The sequence below is a fragment of the Tetrao urogallus genome (assembly GCF_951394365.1).
Source record: "Tetrao urogallus genome assembly, chromosome: Z".
Classification (NCBI taxonomy): Eukaryota; Metazoa; Chordata; class Aves; order Galliformes; family Phasianidae; genus Tetrao; species Tetrao urogallus.
In genome coordinates this window covers 39,737,538-39,755,505 of record NC_136816.1, presented here as the reverse complement: position 1 = coordinate 39,755,505, position 17,968 = coordinate 39,737,538, and the positions used below count along the sequence as shown (strand labels likewise).

At 40.6% G+C, this 17,968-nt stretch overlaps 1 protein-coding gene across 1 annotated transcript; it reads left to right on the top strand.

The window, feature by feature from the left end:
- Positions 1-255: 255 nt before the first annotated feature.
- LOC306957163 (uncharacterized protein C9orf85 homolog) lies at positions 256-14,849 on the top strand (the record flags this gene model as incomplete). Its single annotated transcript, XM_079548550.1, has 3 exons — positions 256-357; positions 9,495-9,601; positions 14,732-14,849. 3 exons carry the CDS (start codon positions 256-258, stop codon positions 14,847-14,849), a joined length of 327 nt encoding a protein of 108 aa, XP_079404676.1.
- Between the last annotated feature and the right edge of the window lie 3,119 nt (positions 14,850-17,968).

Below are 17,968 nucleotides of genomic sequence, written 5' to 3'. Positions count from 1 at the left end.
CCAAAGGGGCAGCAGGGCGGAGCCGGCCGCGCGGTGACCAACGGCCGCCGAGCGCCAATCGGAGCACGGCCCGCAACGCGGCTCCGACCGCAGGGGATCCGCCTTAGAACGGGCGGGCGGGACGTGGCGAGCGGACGGCGAATCGCCGCTGCGGAGCGAGCTTAACGGATGGCTGCTTCCGCCAATGGCAGATGGAGGGTCGGGGGAGGAGCGGTTCCGGGGCACGCGCGGCCTGCAGCGGCGGTTGCCGGGGGAATGAGCTCCGAGAAGGGGAACGTGGCGCGCAGGCGGCCCCAGCGCCACCAGAACGCGCGCGCCTTCAGGAATGACAAGTACGACACCAGCGCGCGGCTGAAGGTAGGCGCAGGGCTGGGCCTAGGCGGGGGTCGGAGCTGGCCTTGGGCCCGCCGCCGGGAAGTGTGAGGGCTGAAGGGAGGCCCGGGAGGCACCCGGGGTCAGAGGCGGGGCGGGGCGGACTGGGCGGCAGGAGCCGAGGCCTCGTGCGGTGATTGGAACCTACAGTGAGAAATGTTCGTCGAGTCACTTCCACGTAAAAAAGGAAAGCTGAAATGAAGTGTTCACCTCTGCGCTGTGAGTGCAGAGTTGTCTGCGGGGTTGGCAGCCCGACTTCTGGAAAGGTGCTCGCATTGAAGATCTCTATTATATCGCCTTATTTCTGACCTCAGCCTTGTCGAAATTAATTTTGAACGACTTCAGCTATCATCTCGACACGGCAAGTCATGCTTTTGAGACAACTGAGAAAGCACTCATGTTTGCTTTAAGGCTTGAATAAACCCGGTGGTGTGCTTAGGGGTGGCTCCACACAGGTGCCTCCTCTGCTTCAGCAGGGCCTCTGCTGCACGCATGGCGGTGGTCTGGTACTTTCACACCATTGTTACAAAAGACCATTGTTGTCTTTTAATTAGTTTCCAAGAAAGGCAAAGGAAATGGTTCACAATATATTCCTGGAATACCTTCTATCTACATACAGTTGTGGCAACATAATAGTGCTGTGAGGATGAAGACCACTGAGTGTGCTGAGCAGTAGCATCACTGCAGAGAGGTGCTTGGTTTTATGACAAAATGCCTTATGAAACTGAGAAATGTGAATAAAACAAAACACGAGATGAGCACTCTGGAGGAGGAATATGTAGCGCTGTTGTCATTCTGTCAGTGTCCCTTTAAGTAGGTTAGATTGTCAAAAAGAATTGAGAGGAGGGGAATAAACTGGTAAGTCAAAACAGTGGCACCAAAGGGTTGCGGTTTCTTTTTTTTTTTTTTTTTCCCCAAGTGTTTGGAGGACTGGTTCTGCAAGTTGAACGGGCTGTTTTCCTGCTCCAAGCATCACCAGTATTATTAATTGTTTGAGTCACTTTGTGATCTCCGATTGTGCAGATAAATGTGTTTTCCTGTATGTATCCATATGAAATATCCTAGAGAGCAGGTCAATCAGAAAAGTCCTTAAAGAGAAAATGAGTTCAGATTTGTAACTGAAACGATCTCTTTAAAGTACACTTTGGTATTTTTTTTTCCTTTTTTTTTTTTTTTTTTTTTTAGTATATTTGATATCTGAGAGAACTGGCTCCACAGTGCCATGAACTTATATAAATATATATTTTTAAAAAAGCATCGTTTGAACACAGTCAAGATTCAGTGCAGGAACTGAATTCAATGCGGAACTGTGTCTTTCTTTTCCAAGGAAGTGCTTTCTTCCTCTTTGTACCTGCCAGTTCTTGGAGATTGCTGAATATAGTGAAGAAGCTGCTTCCTATTACAGGGTAGTGGGAAAGAAAGTTTGTTTTCTTGTGTTGTACTTTTGTATACAAATTCAAATTTTCGCCTTCTTTTAATAAAGAATATGCAGAGGCCATTATAATGATAACTTGGCTTGATTCTACCATTTAAGAAACTTGAAAAAAGATTTAACAAGATTTAGGTGGTGACTAATGTTATGCCACACATGCTGAATATTGGCAAGAGCTTTGCTTCTCTTGTCACTTCTATGTACTCATGTGGTCCTGAGTGATCACATTGACTACAGACATCTAAGCTGTAATGAGACAAAGGAAGAAAGTGGCAGTTTGATCATGGCACAGAGCTGGGACATTCCTCCTTTTCATGTCTTACTGGCTATCAGTTTAGAATGCTGAGTTGCTGAGTGGGTGGATCTCCAGTAAATCACTGCTATTTTAAGTTTGTGGCCTGTCTTTAGCTACTGTTGTACACAGTGCAGCTCAGTGCCATCTTCAGTCTGTAGAATTATTTTTAGCTTAAAATTCATATCTTTCTGCATGTGTGCACTGCATTAGCAATGCTGGATGTCAAGTTCAGTAGCTTCAGGTTGTACTGTGGTTGAAGCTGAGGTAGTTATTTTCATGTCTATTTCTAGTCTTCTCTGTGAATAAGTGGCTGAAGAGGAAATTACTATAATAGTCATTACTTTTTGTTGCTATTTCTTGTTTGTTTTGTTTTGAAAGGTTTTATACTTTCTATCTGAAATGAATTGGCATCCATTTTCTAATCTTAAAGACTAGTTATGATTACTTGTAGAACATGCTGAAAGGGTGCTTGTGTTTCCCCTAATGACCAAGCCCTACTGCCTGCATTACTTTGGGACAGGCTAGATGAGCTGAAAACAGTGCATGTTACCTCTGACCCATGTTTGGGTAGCTGCCTACAAAGTGCTGGGAAAGCCTGCATGCTGGGATGAATGAAGAAGGAAGGGCTGGACAGAATAAAACACACTGCTGTTTGTTATTGAAATTGAGAATTTTGTTTTTGGGTGATTGCTTTACCTAGTATATTCTGGAACAGCTGCTTGTGACTCTGAGCTGAGGAATATACATTATGTTATATAAACATAAATTCTTAATTATTATTATTACTTAAGACAGTGTGGAAACTGGAAATAAAGGTAATTCTAGAGATGAAAGAAAGCAGTGTTCAATAGGAACATTTAGATCTCCATTGTAATGAGATGGTAGGCCACAAAATGATTCATATTTACACCCAAATGACTGATCTGTTTCTCAGTTTCTTCCCCTCATTAATTACACTCCAGATGATAATCCAGATTTTCCAAAATTTCAGAGGTTATTAACTCTGAATCTCAACTTTACCATTATGCTGATGCTAGCTACTTCTTCAACTGGCTGTGTAGATAATTTGTTTTAGTTGAGGCACTGGTCAAGACTGTGGAAGGCACTGGGAAGAGGCTTAATTGCGGAGTCAATGAATGAGACTTAGAAGTTCAGAAGGGAAGATGTAGGTACAAATGGAAGTGACAGATAACACTGCTGGAATTTGTCTTGCTGCAACATAGGGCAACTTGGCAGGGTAAAGTCTGCTTTCTAGCTATTCCTTTTCTTCTGAGTTTGAAAGTGATTTCAGGCTTATCTTGCAGTCTTTCATGTAGGTAGAAGAGAAGTAAACTGAACATATATTTTGGACTGTGACAAGACTGCGCTGAAGGTAGACACAGTACATATGCACATTGTAAGTTCTTCTGAATATGCACAGTCTCATTCGTTCTGAGATACGTGGTTGTTCTTGGAGAATGAAGTTGTTAAGAACCTCTCCGCTGATGTGAAAAAAGGCTAAATGTCTTGGAGATCAAGAAGGCCATTTGGAATTGGGCTTAAAAGGAAGATTTCGATTTCGTGTGTTTTAAAGTCAGTATATGCTGTATGTGAGCAAGTGAAGTTTGCTGGGGAAACTGATTTCAGTCTGTGAGGCATGTACTATAGCAAATACAAGGATTTTCTATCACAGAGTTTCTGTCTGTTAGTTTGCACTGTTCTGTTCTAACTACTTTGTAGTTGTACACTGGAGATTGTGTGGAGTCTTGTTTTTCTGAGAATGCAGTCACTCAGAAATGTTGCATTCAGCTTTGTTGATCCAATCAGTATCTGCTGTTTCTTATGAGAAGAAAGATTTTGGATAGCATTGATGCCGTGTTGATTTATAGTAGAATAAGCCACTGATGTGTCGTAGAAGTCTGCTGTCAGTGCAGTGAATCAAAACACACGTGCATGCACACATAATTAGAAACTTCCAGACAGACAGTGAGGCATCTTTGAAACCCCATTATTACATCCTCCTTGTGACTGCTTCTTTAATGCTAAGCTTAAGCTAGGAGTCATTTTGTGAGCCAAGTTAGTAGGTGTAGGCACATGTGTTTACTTTAATACTTTCTGAACTGCTTTTGGCAGATTGTTAAATGTTTTAATGTTGGGTTAGTTGAGCATACAGAGGATGCTGTTTTATTGATGCAGTTGACCTGACTGTGTATATTATATGCACATGGAATGTTTTGTGACTGTATACTTCAGACTTGTTTATATATGCCAGTGTTGCATAATTGCTGTGTCTTTGGAGAACGTACAGAAGTACTGCAAGCATTGAATGAGCTATCCTGATATTGGAGGAAGTATGGTAAAGGAGAAGAGGAGAGAGCTAGTATGTAAAATAGGGAAATGAAAGTAAAAAACGACTGTGACAGAAACAGAATCTAATCTGAGTAGTTTTCACACCTAGAAAAAACATTTCAGACCAGAAGCATTAAGCATTACCATGTCGTTGTGTGTGAGAAAGCTGAGTGAAAGCTGTTTAAAAAAAAAAGTTTGAATGGAAAAGATGTTTGAAATCCTATTTCAGGTCTTTGTGTATGTAGTTGGGTTTTTTATACTGTTAGATGAAAGCAAGCTATTAAATGGTTGAAAAGAAAGAAGTCTGAATATGTGAAATGTATCAGATACATACAAGAGTGAATATTAATGGGAAAAACAAGCAACAGAGAAATTTATTTTACTATTAATTTCCATGTTATGGCTGAGATAGAAGGGAAGTTTCCCTTCATGTTTGTGAGGGGAACTTACTCTTACATGTTGCTCAATCAAAAAATAATAAAAAATGATCCAAATGTTTAATTTTGCACAATTTTATTGGCTTCATCAAGTCTGCTTTGCTCATGAAAAGCAGCTTGTAGTAGTAAGATTTGAAAATCAGGTACTATTTATGAGCAAGATAAACTTAGAAGACAAGCACAAATCAAGATTTAACTGGGTAAATCTGCGGCTTAATGTGCTTTACATCAATCCATCGTTCTGTTTTGATTTTCTAATTCCCTGGCTAGTGGAAGGATGTTAGAATTGGTTTCCCATTCAGATATGCTGAGCCAATGATTAACCATCTCAACCCATACCTGCAGTGCCAAAATTGAGTAAAAAATAAAGGACATTGCTGAAGAGGAGGAAGGGACTGTGCTGTATGTGTGCCTGTTAGAAGGATGAAGTTGAAACTTAAAATCTGTTGTCTTTCTTCCAATTGCCAACTTCTGAGCAGATTCCTCGTTTTTCTTTGAATTCCAAATTGTTAAATTTGTAGTCCTACAGATGGCTGTTGATAAGTCCAGGTGCCTTGGGTCAGGACTGAAGTACAGTAGCTACAGCCAAATTTGGTGTCTTCTTCTGGTACCAGTAATACCACAGCATTTACGGCATGCTTCTTCCAAGAGTGTTTTGTTTCTATTACGATTGAGCATTTAGTACTTTACTAAAGTGTTAAATTTCCTATTCAATAAGGTTTTAAATCTTCTTAGATTCTTGAGAACATTCTTTGTTACTTATGTTAGAGTCCTCTTATTGTTTATCAGCTACATGTCTGTTGGAGAACTGTTAGTAATATGACTGAAAGTAATTTCAAAAGCAATTTCAAAATTAAAGAGGTAGGAAAGTTTGGGAACGGTGATTCATTTTGTTACCGATCTTAGGAATTATCTCAATTTTGAGTTTCTTCTATTTTATCTTTAGTCTCATTTTTGCACTTTGTTTAAATTTCTTATCTGAGAAAGGAACAGAACAGAAGTGGTACATTTGATATTGGTGGAAGGAGCAGGAGCATCCCTGCATACTTCCTGTAACTGTATCTCTGTACTGGCAGATAAGCACTCCATTGTTTGGAATGAAATTGGCCTCTTAGCTCTCCTGACTTGCTGCATTTACTTATCATTTCTACTGTGACTTGAAAATCTGTCTCTGTAGAAGCCACCTTCATTCTTACAGCACAGTCCTCTGTACTTCAATTACATCTTTCTTCATTTCCCCTAGGGAATCTACAGTTTCATTGCCTCTCCCACTGAAGCTTTGTTTAGTCAGGGTGATGGGCATCTCTTCAAAATGTGATTATCTTTTAACGACTCAGTGTGATATGTAAAAATTAAATTTGGTAACGTTGAATTTCTTTCTCTTCGTGACTTTTGTGTCCAAGCTCTTAGTGTTTTGGTCAATGTACTTAATTTGTAGCTTTGTCCTGAATGTTTGGAGTATGACTGATCGAACCAGGAATGTGGAATAGTTGAAACTTGACTGTGTAAAAACAGTCTAAATATACAGACCTGCTCTGTACCTGGTAGAGGTTGACAGACTTTATATAGATAATGTGCTTGTTACTATGAAATGGAATTACTTTACTTTTTGAGCTTCTCATATATTACTCATAATACATGAGAGTGTTTCTGTGGGGAAACAGTGAATTAGAGTATTGGAGGGAGGACTTCAGAATGAGTTCAGATAAGACTCTGGAACTTGTTCGAAACAAAGCTGGCATATATGCTATGTGGCAAGTCCTTGGTCTTGATGTAAGAGGCATTTCCAAGCATTCTGAGTGCTGTCTTATGAGCAATGTGAAAAGACATCTTTGCAACTCAGCATGATCTGCCTTTTTGCTTTATAAAAAATAAAATGAAAAATTAATGACTGGAAGATTATTATATATTCAGGAGCTGCATGAGATATGGGAGTGGAAGGGGAGGAAAGGGAGGAGAAGAAGTGCTATTAATAATAACTATATGCATTTCACTGTACCATAAGAATCATTCAGTAGCATCTGAAGTAAGATGTCTGTTCTACAGACTTTGAGTTTCCTTCAAATGAGAGGTGAAAGTAATGCTTGCCTTACTCTGCACTGTTTACGCCACGCACACCTTCAGTGTGGCCTCCTAAATTCCAGGTGTGTTACACATCGCTGAGCCAATCCCTGTGTCACGTAGGGACAGGGTTCTGTCCCCAGCACTGATAGTATGACACATTATTGGAAACTAGGTGTTTGTCAGCAAGGAAGCTAACTCTTGTTTTGAAAGAAGGTGTTAGCAACTTCTTCAGCAGTTATTTCAACTGTCTTCAGTGTGAACTGTTGCAGTGTTTTTAAGTTTATTGGGTTCTGCCTTGACAATACCAAAAGTAGTTGATTACAGTAAAGCATGCTTGTGAATACAAATGACCTTTGTGTCTGTCTTCCCTCCTGCATTACTAATTAATGCAAATTAGGATAGTGAGAGGGAGAACTGGGAAGTTGGGTTTTATTTGCACATTTTTAGAAGCTTATTAAGGCTATCCTGCTTGGAATCTTTATGCGAATTAAGCACTGGAAAGAAGGCATATCTTCAAATTGCATGCATTTTGAAAGTATGAGCACAATCAAGCTGACCTGCTTGATTGGCAACATTTTCACAGGTATCTACTGAGGACTTTTTATTGATTTTCTTCTCTCAGAAAGTTTCTGTGTTGTCTGAATAACTGTGTTTCCTGGCAAACTTCATTCCCAGTACATAGCAGGCATCAGAGCTTTCTTTATTATAGCATTTTACAAAATCTTTTTTTTTTTTTCCTTCTGAATGGGGGGAGCATGGTGTCTTTTATTTCTTTTTAATATGCTAAGTCAGTATTCAATTACTTGAAAAAAGTTTTCTGTCTTTTAACTTTCCAGACAAGAAGTGCCGCAGCTGAACAAGTGAAGCCGAGTGAAAATGAAAACATTACAAAGCAGATTCCATAGTAGTCTCACTCATGTGTAGTATTTCCTCTACCACATACCTTTTTAGGCATGGAGTAAGATATTGCGTGTTTAAAGCTAGACTTATTCTTCTAATTGAAACTTTCATCTAATTGAGGTAGACTTTTTTGGTGTAGTAAGAAGCTCATTAAGGTCATAAAACTAAGAAATTATTTCAGTAGCTGCTGTATGCATAGGTGAACTTTTTAACTTATTTCTGAAATAGTATTATAAAGCCAGATACTGATTAATGTAGAATCTATCCCAAAGAACTTTTGGATATTTTAAGCAATAAATCAATAAATGTGGTTTTGGCCACCTTATAGTTTTTGAATATCATTTTGCATCTGTTTCAAAATACACCGACTTTTTATTATTTTTTATTTTCAGTGAAAAGTTTGTTTTCATAGTTATGCATGAGTAAAACTGTATAATAATTGTAATTACTGCTGATGTTTTTGTTTAGAGAAAGTATGAAAGTAAGTTGAGTGAACTAGTATTCATCACTTGGTCTTTAAGGCAAGTGTGGTTTGTTCCTGTTCACTATCTCTGAAGAACTTGCCTTGTGCAAACTGTACCAACCAGTTGATAGTTCATATTGCCAGTCAAACTAAACACAAAAAGTTACAGAAGATCTTACAGTAAATTTGGTATTATCTTGAGAATTTATTGTAGTTTGAAAGACCATTTTGACTTTTTTTTAATTTTATCGTAGATGCTCAAGTGCAGAAAAGTACTACATTTTCATAGGGGAAGTTTATGGTGAAGGAAACGTGGAATGGTTTGCCAGCAAATATGCTAATTCCATTTTACTGTGGTCTAAGAAAGACTTGTGAGACTACTCATTTCAAGTGTGTACACAGGTTGCTCTGAAAGTAGTGCCCCCTATTTACTTTCACGAAAACAATGGTGATACAAAGAGCGCAAAAACATTATTTGGTAGAGCAAATTCTCAGCTACAAAACCACTGTTTGGTCTCCATAGGTGTCCATCAAATGTTGATGGATGCTAGAGGATGCATTTTTTTTCTGCATGCATGAATTCAGTTCAACACCTTCGCTTCGTACACACTCCATGTCGGATGCCATTTTGTCGGACTGCCCCTCGACTGCCATCTGTCCCATAGCAACAGAACGTAATGGAATATTGATGGGAGGGTTCAATCTCTACTGCCATATCACCAACATCTAACTCTGATACTGTTGTCCAACATCATAAAATAGGGGACACTGCTTTTGGAGAACACCTGTAGTATAGAAGTATCTTGAGCAATAATAAGCTAAATTTTAAGTCTTGTGAGGTATCTTTTCCAAATAAAGACAGTGTTTTTCAGGGTTCATTTCTACTTCAGAGACGTAATAATGATAATAATAAAATAACAATATACCATAAATAACATAAGAACACAGTTCATATTATACCTACTACTATATTAGTGTTGTAACTATGTTAGTAATACCAAAGACTACCTCAAAGTAGAGGGTGACCTCACCACTCTTTCTGCTGAAGAAAATAACAAGTGGTAAATGTATAAAATGATTAACATCAGATAATTTTCTAAATACAGTGTGAATCACATGATGCGTAAAAATGCTTTCTAAGCAAGATTATACTTATAAAGATAAGAAAGCTTCTCTGATTCTAATTATTATTTGTTTATTTAGAAAATAAATTCTAAACTTCATGATGGAGTGTGTCAGCATTGTAAAGGTATTTTGGAGTGGCGGGTAAAATTCAGCAAGTATAAACTACTATCAAAACCTAAAAAATGGTGAGTACAGATACTTTGTCTTAATCACTGGCAGTATTGTTTGAACTTTCTGGAGCATATTTTGTTTTTGGAAACTTGTAGATGCTACAAGTCTATACTACTTATATATCATGTTTTTCAGTCTGCAGCAATAATCAAAATACTGTATTAATTTTCAATTTCTTTAATGCTTTTATCTTAAATATTAGAAAACATAGCAAAGCAGCCGCTTCCTTCCTCCCTGTTAAAATGTTTGAATATTCTTAATGATCATTTTGAACCTGTAAGTTTCCAAAAACATGTCAGTGTCCTCCCAGAAAAAGAGTTAGACCTGAATCAGTTATACTGTGATTTTCTCAGATCTTGTAGCAAGTCAGAATTGCACATCTGTAGAGGTTCTTACATCAGTGTCTCCAGATGCAGCTAAAATTCCAGCAATGAAACACTGAACTCAAGGAAACTATAGCTGGGATGTGGTGCATAAAATAATCAGCTTTGTCTCCCTAGCTCCTTCCATATTTGTATGTTGTTCTTAGTTACATACTTCTGACATATATGCTTCTGAACCAGTTGGGGAGGTTATGTGAGAACATGCATAATTTCCTGAATGATTGTGTCTTAATTTTGGTTTTCTTAAGTCTAAAAGAGAAGGAATATCTGTTCATACTGTATCTGCTACTTACATGAAGTTTTACTTTTTAATATGAAGCCATACACAAAAAATATTTTGTTTTTAAACAGTGTCATCCTTTCATGTTCAAGAAAAAATCGTTCTACTTAATGTAGAAGTCTCTAGTTTCCAAAGTGGATGTTCTGGGTTATGCTTACCACTAAGTAGGGATTCAAAAACAAAAAATCTTTCACAGGTGACAAATAGATCATGCAGGTGGGCATGGCATGGCAGTAAGGGTGTGGTGCACAGTTCACACAGGTAGGGAGCACAGCAAGAGCACAAGGGGGTCTGCTTTCTTCTGTCTATCTGGTTACAGTAGGGAGCAGCACTCTACTGAGAAACATGGTGACCACCCACCAAGCAGTTGGCCTGAGGTAGAAACCTAAATGAAGGAGGCACCACAACCTTTTCGGGCTGATAGGTGCACTTGGATGGACTTCCCTAGGAGTGACAGAGCTGCCCAGAACTTTGAGCCTGAGGGCATAGTGGGGTGTCATGGTTGCAGGTGTGCCCAGCTTGATCAACTTTTTGAGCTGGTGGCCAGGTTGCATGAGGAAAACACCAGGCTGAGATGTATCCAGCAGTTGGAGAGACTGATGCTTGGTGTCATACAGTAACAGAAGCCACACCAACAGCCCTGTCATAAGTTTCAGCAAGGGAAAGAAGATAAGCAGACTTCTGGCCTTAAGGAGTCAGACGGCAAAAAAAATTTCAAAATGAGGGAAACTGGACCTTTGTCTCTACTCAGGCCAGCAGGAGAAGCCTTTCTCTTGCCCCTGAATTATTCTCAAGCAACAGATGTGAAGCTCTGGGGATGGGAAGAGAAGAACGTCTGGACAGTGGCTGAGAACTGGAAAGGAGCAACCAAGTTAAGATGGTCCAACCAAAAATCTGAGTTAGAACCAGTGCAGTTAAAGAAAAGGCAAAGCATCTTTGTGATTAGGGATTTTGCCCTGAGAAGCACTGAGGCTCCCATTTGCTGCCCAGATAATCATTTAAGAAGTTTTCTGTCTGCCAGAAGCCTGCATCTGGGACATCCAGAAGAGGCTACCAGGTGTGAAAAAGCTGGAGGGCTACTGTCTGCTGTTGCTCTTTCAAGCTGGCTCACAGAAGGCTGCAACTAGGAAATTACAAAATGTTAAAAAGGACTTTTTGACCCTTGGGAAGATGATGAAGGGAGTGGAAGCATAGGTAGTATTCTTGTCATGGTTCTGTGATTTTTGGTTATTGGTGTTCCACATCATAACATCATGTAGTCCACTGGGAGTTGAAGTGTTAATGCTCCAGTTCTGGGTACCCAGAAGAGAAGAAGAACTAGATTCCCTAGAAGACTGTTCACTGTGCTGTTATGATTTCTGCTCAGGAGGAGCAGACATAAGGCCGTGGTAGGTCATCTGACCTCCTCTTCTAAGTCAGGCTCTCCTCCATGTTGCTCAGACTGCGCATCTCACCTCAATGTTATGGTGAGGCCTATCCACCTTTCAGACACTCTCTCATTATATGTATTAGCTTCAATTCTAATTATATTGTATTTTGGTGTATTGTCATGCATTCCGATACCATATTTAGTAAATTAGTTTGATTCTCCTCAGATGTTGCTGCTGTTTTTATTTTGGGCTCCCTGTTTCTCTTTTCTAGAGGTATGGATTTGCAAAATCCCTCCACCTTCCTAGTCACAGAGCTGGGCCAAACCAGCCTGTAAACCGTTGACAGTTCTCCTCAATCCTCCTGGTTGGATACTAGGAACCAGGAAGAGAATGGACCAGTTTGTGAATGGATGCATGGGTGTCTTTTGATTGTATGATTTAGGTTGCACTTTTGTATAAACTGGACATGTTTATGTTGGTTGGGATATAATTAAGCAGGATGGCAAAGAACATACCTGGGCAGCTAGCTGGCAGGGCTGATCATCAGAGCATAAAACTAAATTTGTTGGAGGAAGGAGATGTGCTACTGAGTGACAGAGAAGAGCTGGAAACACTGTCACTTTAGGAAGCAGAAGGGGAAAACCTCAGATTTATCCCGGTGGAACTTAGGACATATAGGAGGGTAACATGGTCAGTAGGCCAGCTGAAGTGACTCTACACCAATGCACACAGCATGGTGTATGGAGATGGAAACTTGGTAATTAGAAAACTCTGACCTAATTGCTATCTTAGAAACATGATGGGACCAATCATACAACCAAAATACTGTGATTGAGGGCTACAGTCTTTTTAGAAGGGATAGGCAAGGTAGGAGGGGCAATAGAGTTTCTCTCTATGTTAAGAAGAGGGTAGATTGCAAACAGCTGACTGAGAAACAGCCATGACCAGGTTAAGAGCTTGTGGATTAAAATCAGGGACGAAACCAACAAAGGACATCTGATTGTCAGGGTTAACTGCAGGCTGCCTTATTAAGAGGAACCTGTTGACGAGACCTTCTTGCTTCAGCTACAGGAGTCATTGTGCTTGCAGCATCTTATCCTGATAGGGGGATTTCAGCCACCTGGAAATTTGCTGGGAAAACAACATGGCATGATACAAGTAATCCTGGAGTCTACTGAGGATAAATTCCTGATCCAGATATCGGACAACCAACTAGAAGTGAAGTGTTACTGGCTGATAAACCTCACTTCTTTGCCTGGAAAGATCATGGAACAGGTCCTCCTGGAAGATATATTAAGGAACATCAGGGACGAGCTGGCAATCCCATACAGCCAGCATGGTTTCACCAAGGATATATCATGCCTGACCAGTCTGATCACCTGTGATGATGGAGTGACAGCATCTGTGGGCCAAAGAAGGGCAACTGGTATCATCTGCCTGGACTTGTGACAGGCCTTTGCTATGGTCCAACCACATCCTTATCTCCAAATTGGAGAGAGATAGATTTCAAGGGTGGACTGTTTGGTGGGTAAGTAATTGGTTGTGTGGTCACAGCCAGAGGGTTGTGGTCAATGGCTCTGTGTCCAGGTGGAGGCTGGTCACAAATGGTGTTGTCCAGGTTTCTGCCTTGGGACTGGTATTCTTTAACATCCTTATCAATGGCATAGATGGTGGGAATGAGTGCACCCTCAGCAAGTTCTCTGATGACATCAAGCTGAATGTTGTAGTTGATATGGCAGAAGGAAGGGATGTCATCTAGATGGATCTTGACAGGCTTGATTGTTTTGTCTTCTCTCTATCCACCTCCAAAAGTAAGAAAAAAAAAAAAGCATACAAAAAGATTTGTAAATCAGGGAAGCATGAGGAATAGAAAAAGTGGCTTTGCAGGACAGCTGCTTCTGACTAAGTATGTTGTCATAGTTTTGAACAAGAAAATTAGACTTCATATCATTCTTAACTCTGTAATTCTGCAGTGATTTTTTTGTTGTTGTTCCCACATCCATTGGATACTATGCTGGCTGAATGGGCCAGTGCTCTGAAAGACCTAGGCTATTAAGGATTTCAATTGGTTAAGCTTCAAAATGAAATAAATACATACTTTAAAAACATGACTTTCAAGCTAAGAAACTGAAATATTTACATCACACAGTATGGAAATCAAGGACTTATGCATATAAATTTATTTATATTTTTTTAACCTCTTTTTAAATTACGATTTTTAGTAGAACTACAGCTTAGCCTTTAATTTCATTTTGGGTATTTAAGTATTAAAAATTAAAGTATTAAAGACAAACTGGCTTGCATTAATAGTGTACAGTGAGACACAACTGAGAAGAGCTGTAGAGATGCTAGAGTCTTACAAGACATTGATATATACTTGATGTTTGTCTTTAGCCTGTTAGTCTACAAATTGAGTGTTTAGAACTGTATGCTACATACTAAAGCTTTCCTGATAGACTTTGAGTGCCTGAAGAACCAAGCAAGGATGACTTATTTTAAGACAGCTGCCTAGTGTGGGTTATTTAATTCCAGGTTCTGTTCAACAAAAATACAAGGCATTAAAAGTGTCAGCTGAACATTAAGCCATAGCATTTCAGAAATTATTTGATGTACAGAGTTCTACCATACTTGAAAACAGTAACCAAAAACCTCTAGAAATTTAGGATGGTTTTGTTTAGGATAAAGTTCCTTGCAGGCATGGATTTGTAGAAAGCAAAGTCCAGCACTGGTTTTGTTTATATTCTGAGAAGCTCAAGAAAAAGACATTGCATTGTTTTGATTGAAACCTTTTAATCTGTAAAAATCTATGCACCTTCTTATACTGTGTTTTTATTTTCTTTTATTGGTAAGCCAGATGAATAATTTATGCAGCTTTTAAAGCAAAATAACCTATTGAAATGAATTGAAAGATTTGTTTTGTCACTTTAATGTGAGATTTTTTTTTTAATTTAATATTTTTTCTCCAGTTTTAGTTTTAATATTAAAGAATGAGACTGGACTATAGAAATTCTTATGAAGGCTCTTTGTGTTGTGTGTGTTGTCTTTCAACACAGAATATTTAATAAGTGCTTGTCAAAGAAACAAGTAATTATGTTTTCTTTCTTTTCACAGTGTGAAGTGCCTCCAGAAAGCTGTGAAAGATCCTTACCACATTATTTGTCGACCATGTGCTAGTAAACTAGAAGTTTGTGCCAAATGTGGAAAGGAAAAAGAAATTGTAATTCCGTAAGTAGCTCATAAATTATATAGTTTCAGTACTGCGCTTCTTTTTTCCCTTTTTAGTAAGGCTTGTTTGGAAACTATACAAGACATTGTTACACTTCATGCCATATTCTGAATAATCCTGACAGAAATCAGTAGAAGTCATCAGCTTCATTTTCTTCTGCTGAAACCAAGGTGGAATGCTTATTGATGTTAGTGAGGCTGGGCCAAATAAGTCTTACTCAAATAAGACACTTTATTATAATACCAAAGAGAAGATTGTATTTCTACCTTAGGAACAAAGTACTTTGAAATAGATTTAAATATAGAGCATCATAAAATATGCATAAGCCAATTTACTGTTTGCATTTTGTGTGTCATTTGATGATTCAGTTACCAGGAACAGAAATAAAGATGGGCTGATACTGAGCACAGTTACTGCAGTGTTTTTAGCAGGCTTTCCTCTTTTTTTAATTCTTTTAGTAAATAAGTCACTTTTATTGTGCATTCTATATTAATTTACTAGTCTATGACTGCTCATCAGCAGTTAACTAGTTAGTCAGACTGTTTATATACAATCATACGTATATACGTGTATACACTGTGCCTGGGAAAATCATAGAGCAGATTCTCCTGGAAGATATATTAAGGCACATCAGGGACGAGCTGGCAATCCCAGATGGCCAGCATGGCTTCACCAAGGATATATCATGCCTGACCAGTCTGATCACCTTCTGTGATGACGGAGTGACAGCATCTGTGGGCCAAAGAAGGGCAAACTGGTATCATCTGCCTGGACTTGTGACAGGCCTTTGCTATGGTCCAACCACATCCTTATCTCCAAATTGGAGAGAGATAGATTTCAAGGGTGGACTGTTTGGTGGGTAAGTAATTGGTTGTGTGGTCACAGCCAGAGGGTTGTGGTCAATGGCTCTGTGTCCAGGTGGAGGCTGGTCACGAATGGTGTTGTCCAGGTGTCTGCCTTGGGACTGGTATTCTTTAACATCCTTATCAATGGCATAGATGGTGGGAATGAGTGCACCCTCAGCAAGTTCCCTGATGACACCAAACTGAATGGTGTCATATGGTATTTTGAGGATAAGGAGAAGGCTGGGGTCCTCAATGCCTTCTTTACATCTTCCTTTAATAGGAAGATCAGTTATTCTCAGGGACTTTACGCCCTGATCTGGAAGTCTGGGATGCTATGCAGAATGCATCCCAGGTGATTCAGGTGGATACAGTTAGAGAGCTCCTCCTCCATCTGGACTGTCACAGGTCCATGGTACTGGACAGGCTTCATCCTAGGTTGCTGACAAAGCTGGCAGGGGTGATTGCCAAGCCGGTCTTGGTCATCTACCAGTGCTCCTGGTTATCTGGAGAGGTCCCAGAGGATTGGAGGCTTGCCGATCTCCAATCTACAAGAAGGATCATAAGGAGGATCCAGGGAACTATAGGCCTGTCAACCTGACCTTGCTACCAGGGAAAGTTATGGAGCAAATCATCTTGGGTGAGATCACACGGCATGTGCGAGGCATCCAAGGGATCAGGCCCGGCCAGCACGGGTTTATGAAAGGCCGGTTGTGCTTGACCAACCTCATCTTCTAGGACTAGGTGACCAGACTCGCAAACGAGGGGAAGGCTGTTGATATAGTCTCTCTAGACTTTAGCAAAGACTTTGACACAGTCTCTCACATAATTCTTCTGGGGAAACTGTCTGCCCAAGGCCTGGACAGGTATGCCCTTCTTTGGGTAAGGAACTGGTTAGAGGGCCATGCCCTACAGGTAGTGGTGAATGGAGTGAAGTCCAGCTGGCGACCCATTACAAGTGGTGTCCCCCAGGGGTCTGAGGCCCATCTTGTTTAATATCTTTATTGATGACCTAGATGAGGGGATTGAGTGTACCCTCAGTAAGTTTGCAGGTGACACCAAGCTGTGAGGTGGTGTCATTGCACCTGAGAGTAGGAAGGTCCTTCAGAGGGATTTAGATAAGCTGGATCACTGGGCTGAGGTGGATGGGATGAGGTTCAACAAGGCCAAGTGTTGGGTCCTGCACTTTGGGCACAATAACCCCATGCAGCGCTGTAGGCTTGGGGCTGAGAGGTTGGATGAGTGTGAAGAGGAAAGGGACCTGGGAGTGTTGGTTGATTCTCGGCTGAACATGAGCTGATAGTGTGCCCAGGTGGCCAAGAGGGCCAACGGCATCCTGGCCTGCATTAGAAATAGTGTGGCCAGCAGGAGCAGGGAGGTGATCATCCACCTCTACTCAGCACTGGTAAGGCCGCACCTCGAGTACTGTGTTCGGTTTTGGATCCTTCGCTACAAAAAAGACATTGAGGCCCTGGAAAACGCAACTGGTGAGGGATCTGGAGCACAAATCTTATGAGGAGCAGCTGAGGGAGCTGGGATTATTTACTCTGGAGAAGAGGAGGCTCAGGGGAGACTTCATTGCACTCTACAACTTCCTGAAGGGAGGTTGTGATGAGGAGGGGTTTGGCCTCTTCTTCCAGGCAACAAACAGGACCTGAGGAAATGACCACAATTTGTACCAGAGGAGGTTTAGGTTAGACATGAGGAAGAACTTTTTCTCTCAGAGAGTGGTCAGGCACTGGAATGGCTGCCCAGGGAGGTGGTGGAGTCGCCGTCCCTGGCAGTGTTCAAGAGGCATCTGGATGAGGAGCTACAAGGTATGGTTGAGTGCTTGTGGTAGCAATGGTGATGGGAGGATGGTTGGACTAGGTGATCTTGCAGGTGCTTTCCAACCTTGTGACTCTATAATTCTATGATTCTAGTTGATATGGCAGGAGGAAGGAATGCCAGCCAGAATGAGCTTGATAAACTTGTAAGGTGGGCCCATGTGAAGCCAATGAGGTTTAACAAAAGAAAGTATAAGATTTTGCACTTGGTTTGGGTAATCCCAGCTATGTATATGGACTTGGAGAAGAATTCTTTGAGAGTAGCCCTGCTGAGAAGGACTTAGGGGTCTTGGTAGGTGAAATACTTAGCATGAGCCAGCAGTGTGTGGTTGCAGACTGGAAGGCCAGCAGTATCCTAGGCTACATCAGAAGAGGGGTGGCCAGAAGGACAAGGAAGGTGGTCTTCTCTCATGAGGCCCCAGCTGGAGTCCTGCCTCCAGTCTTTGCACACAGG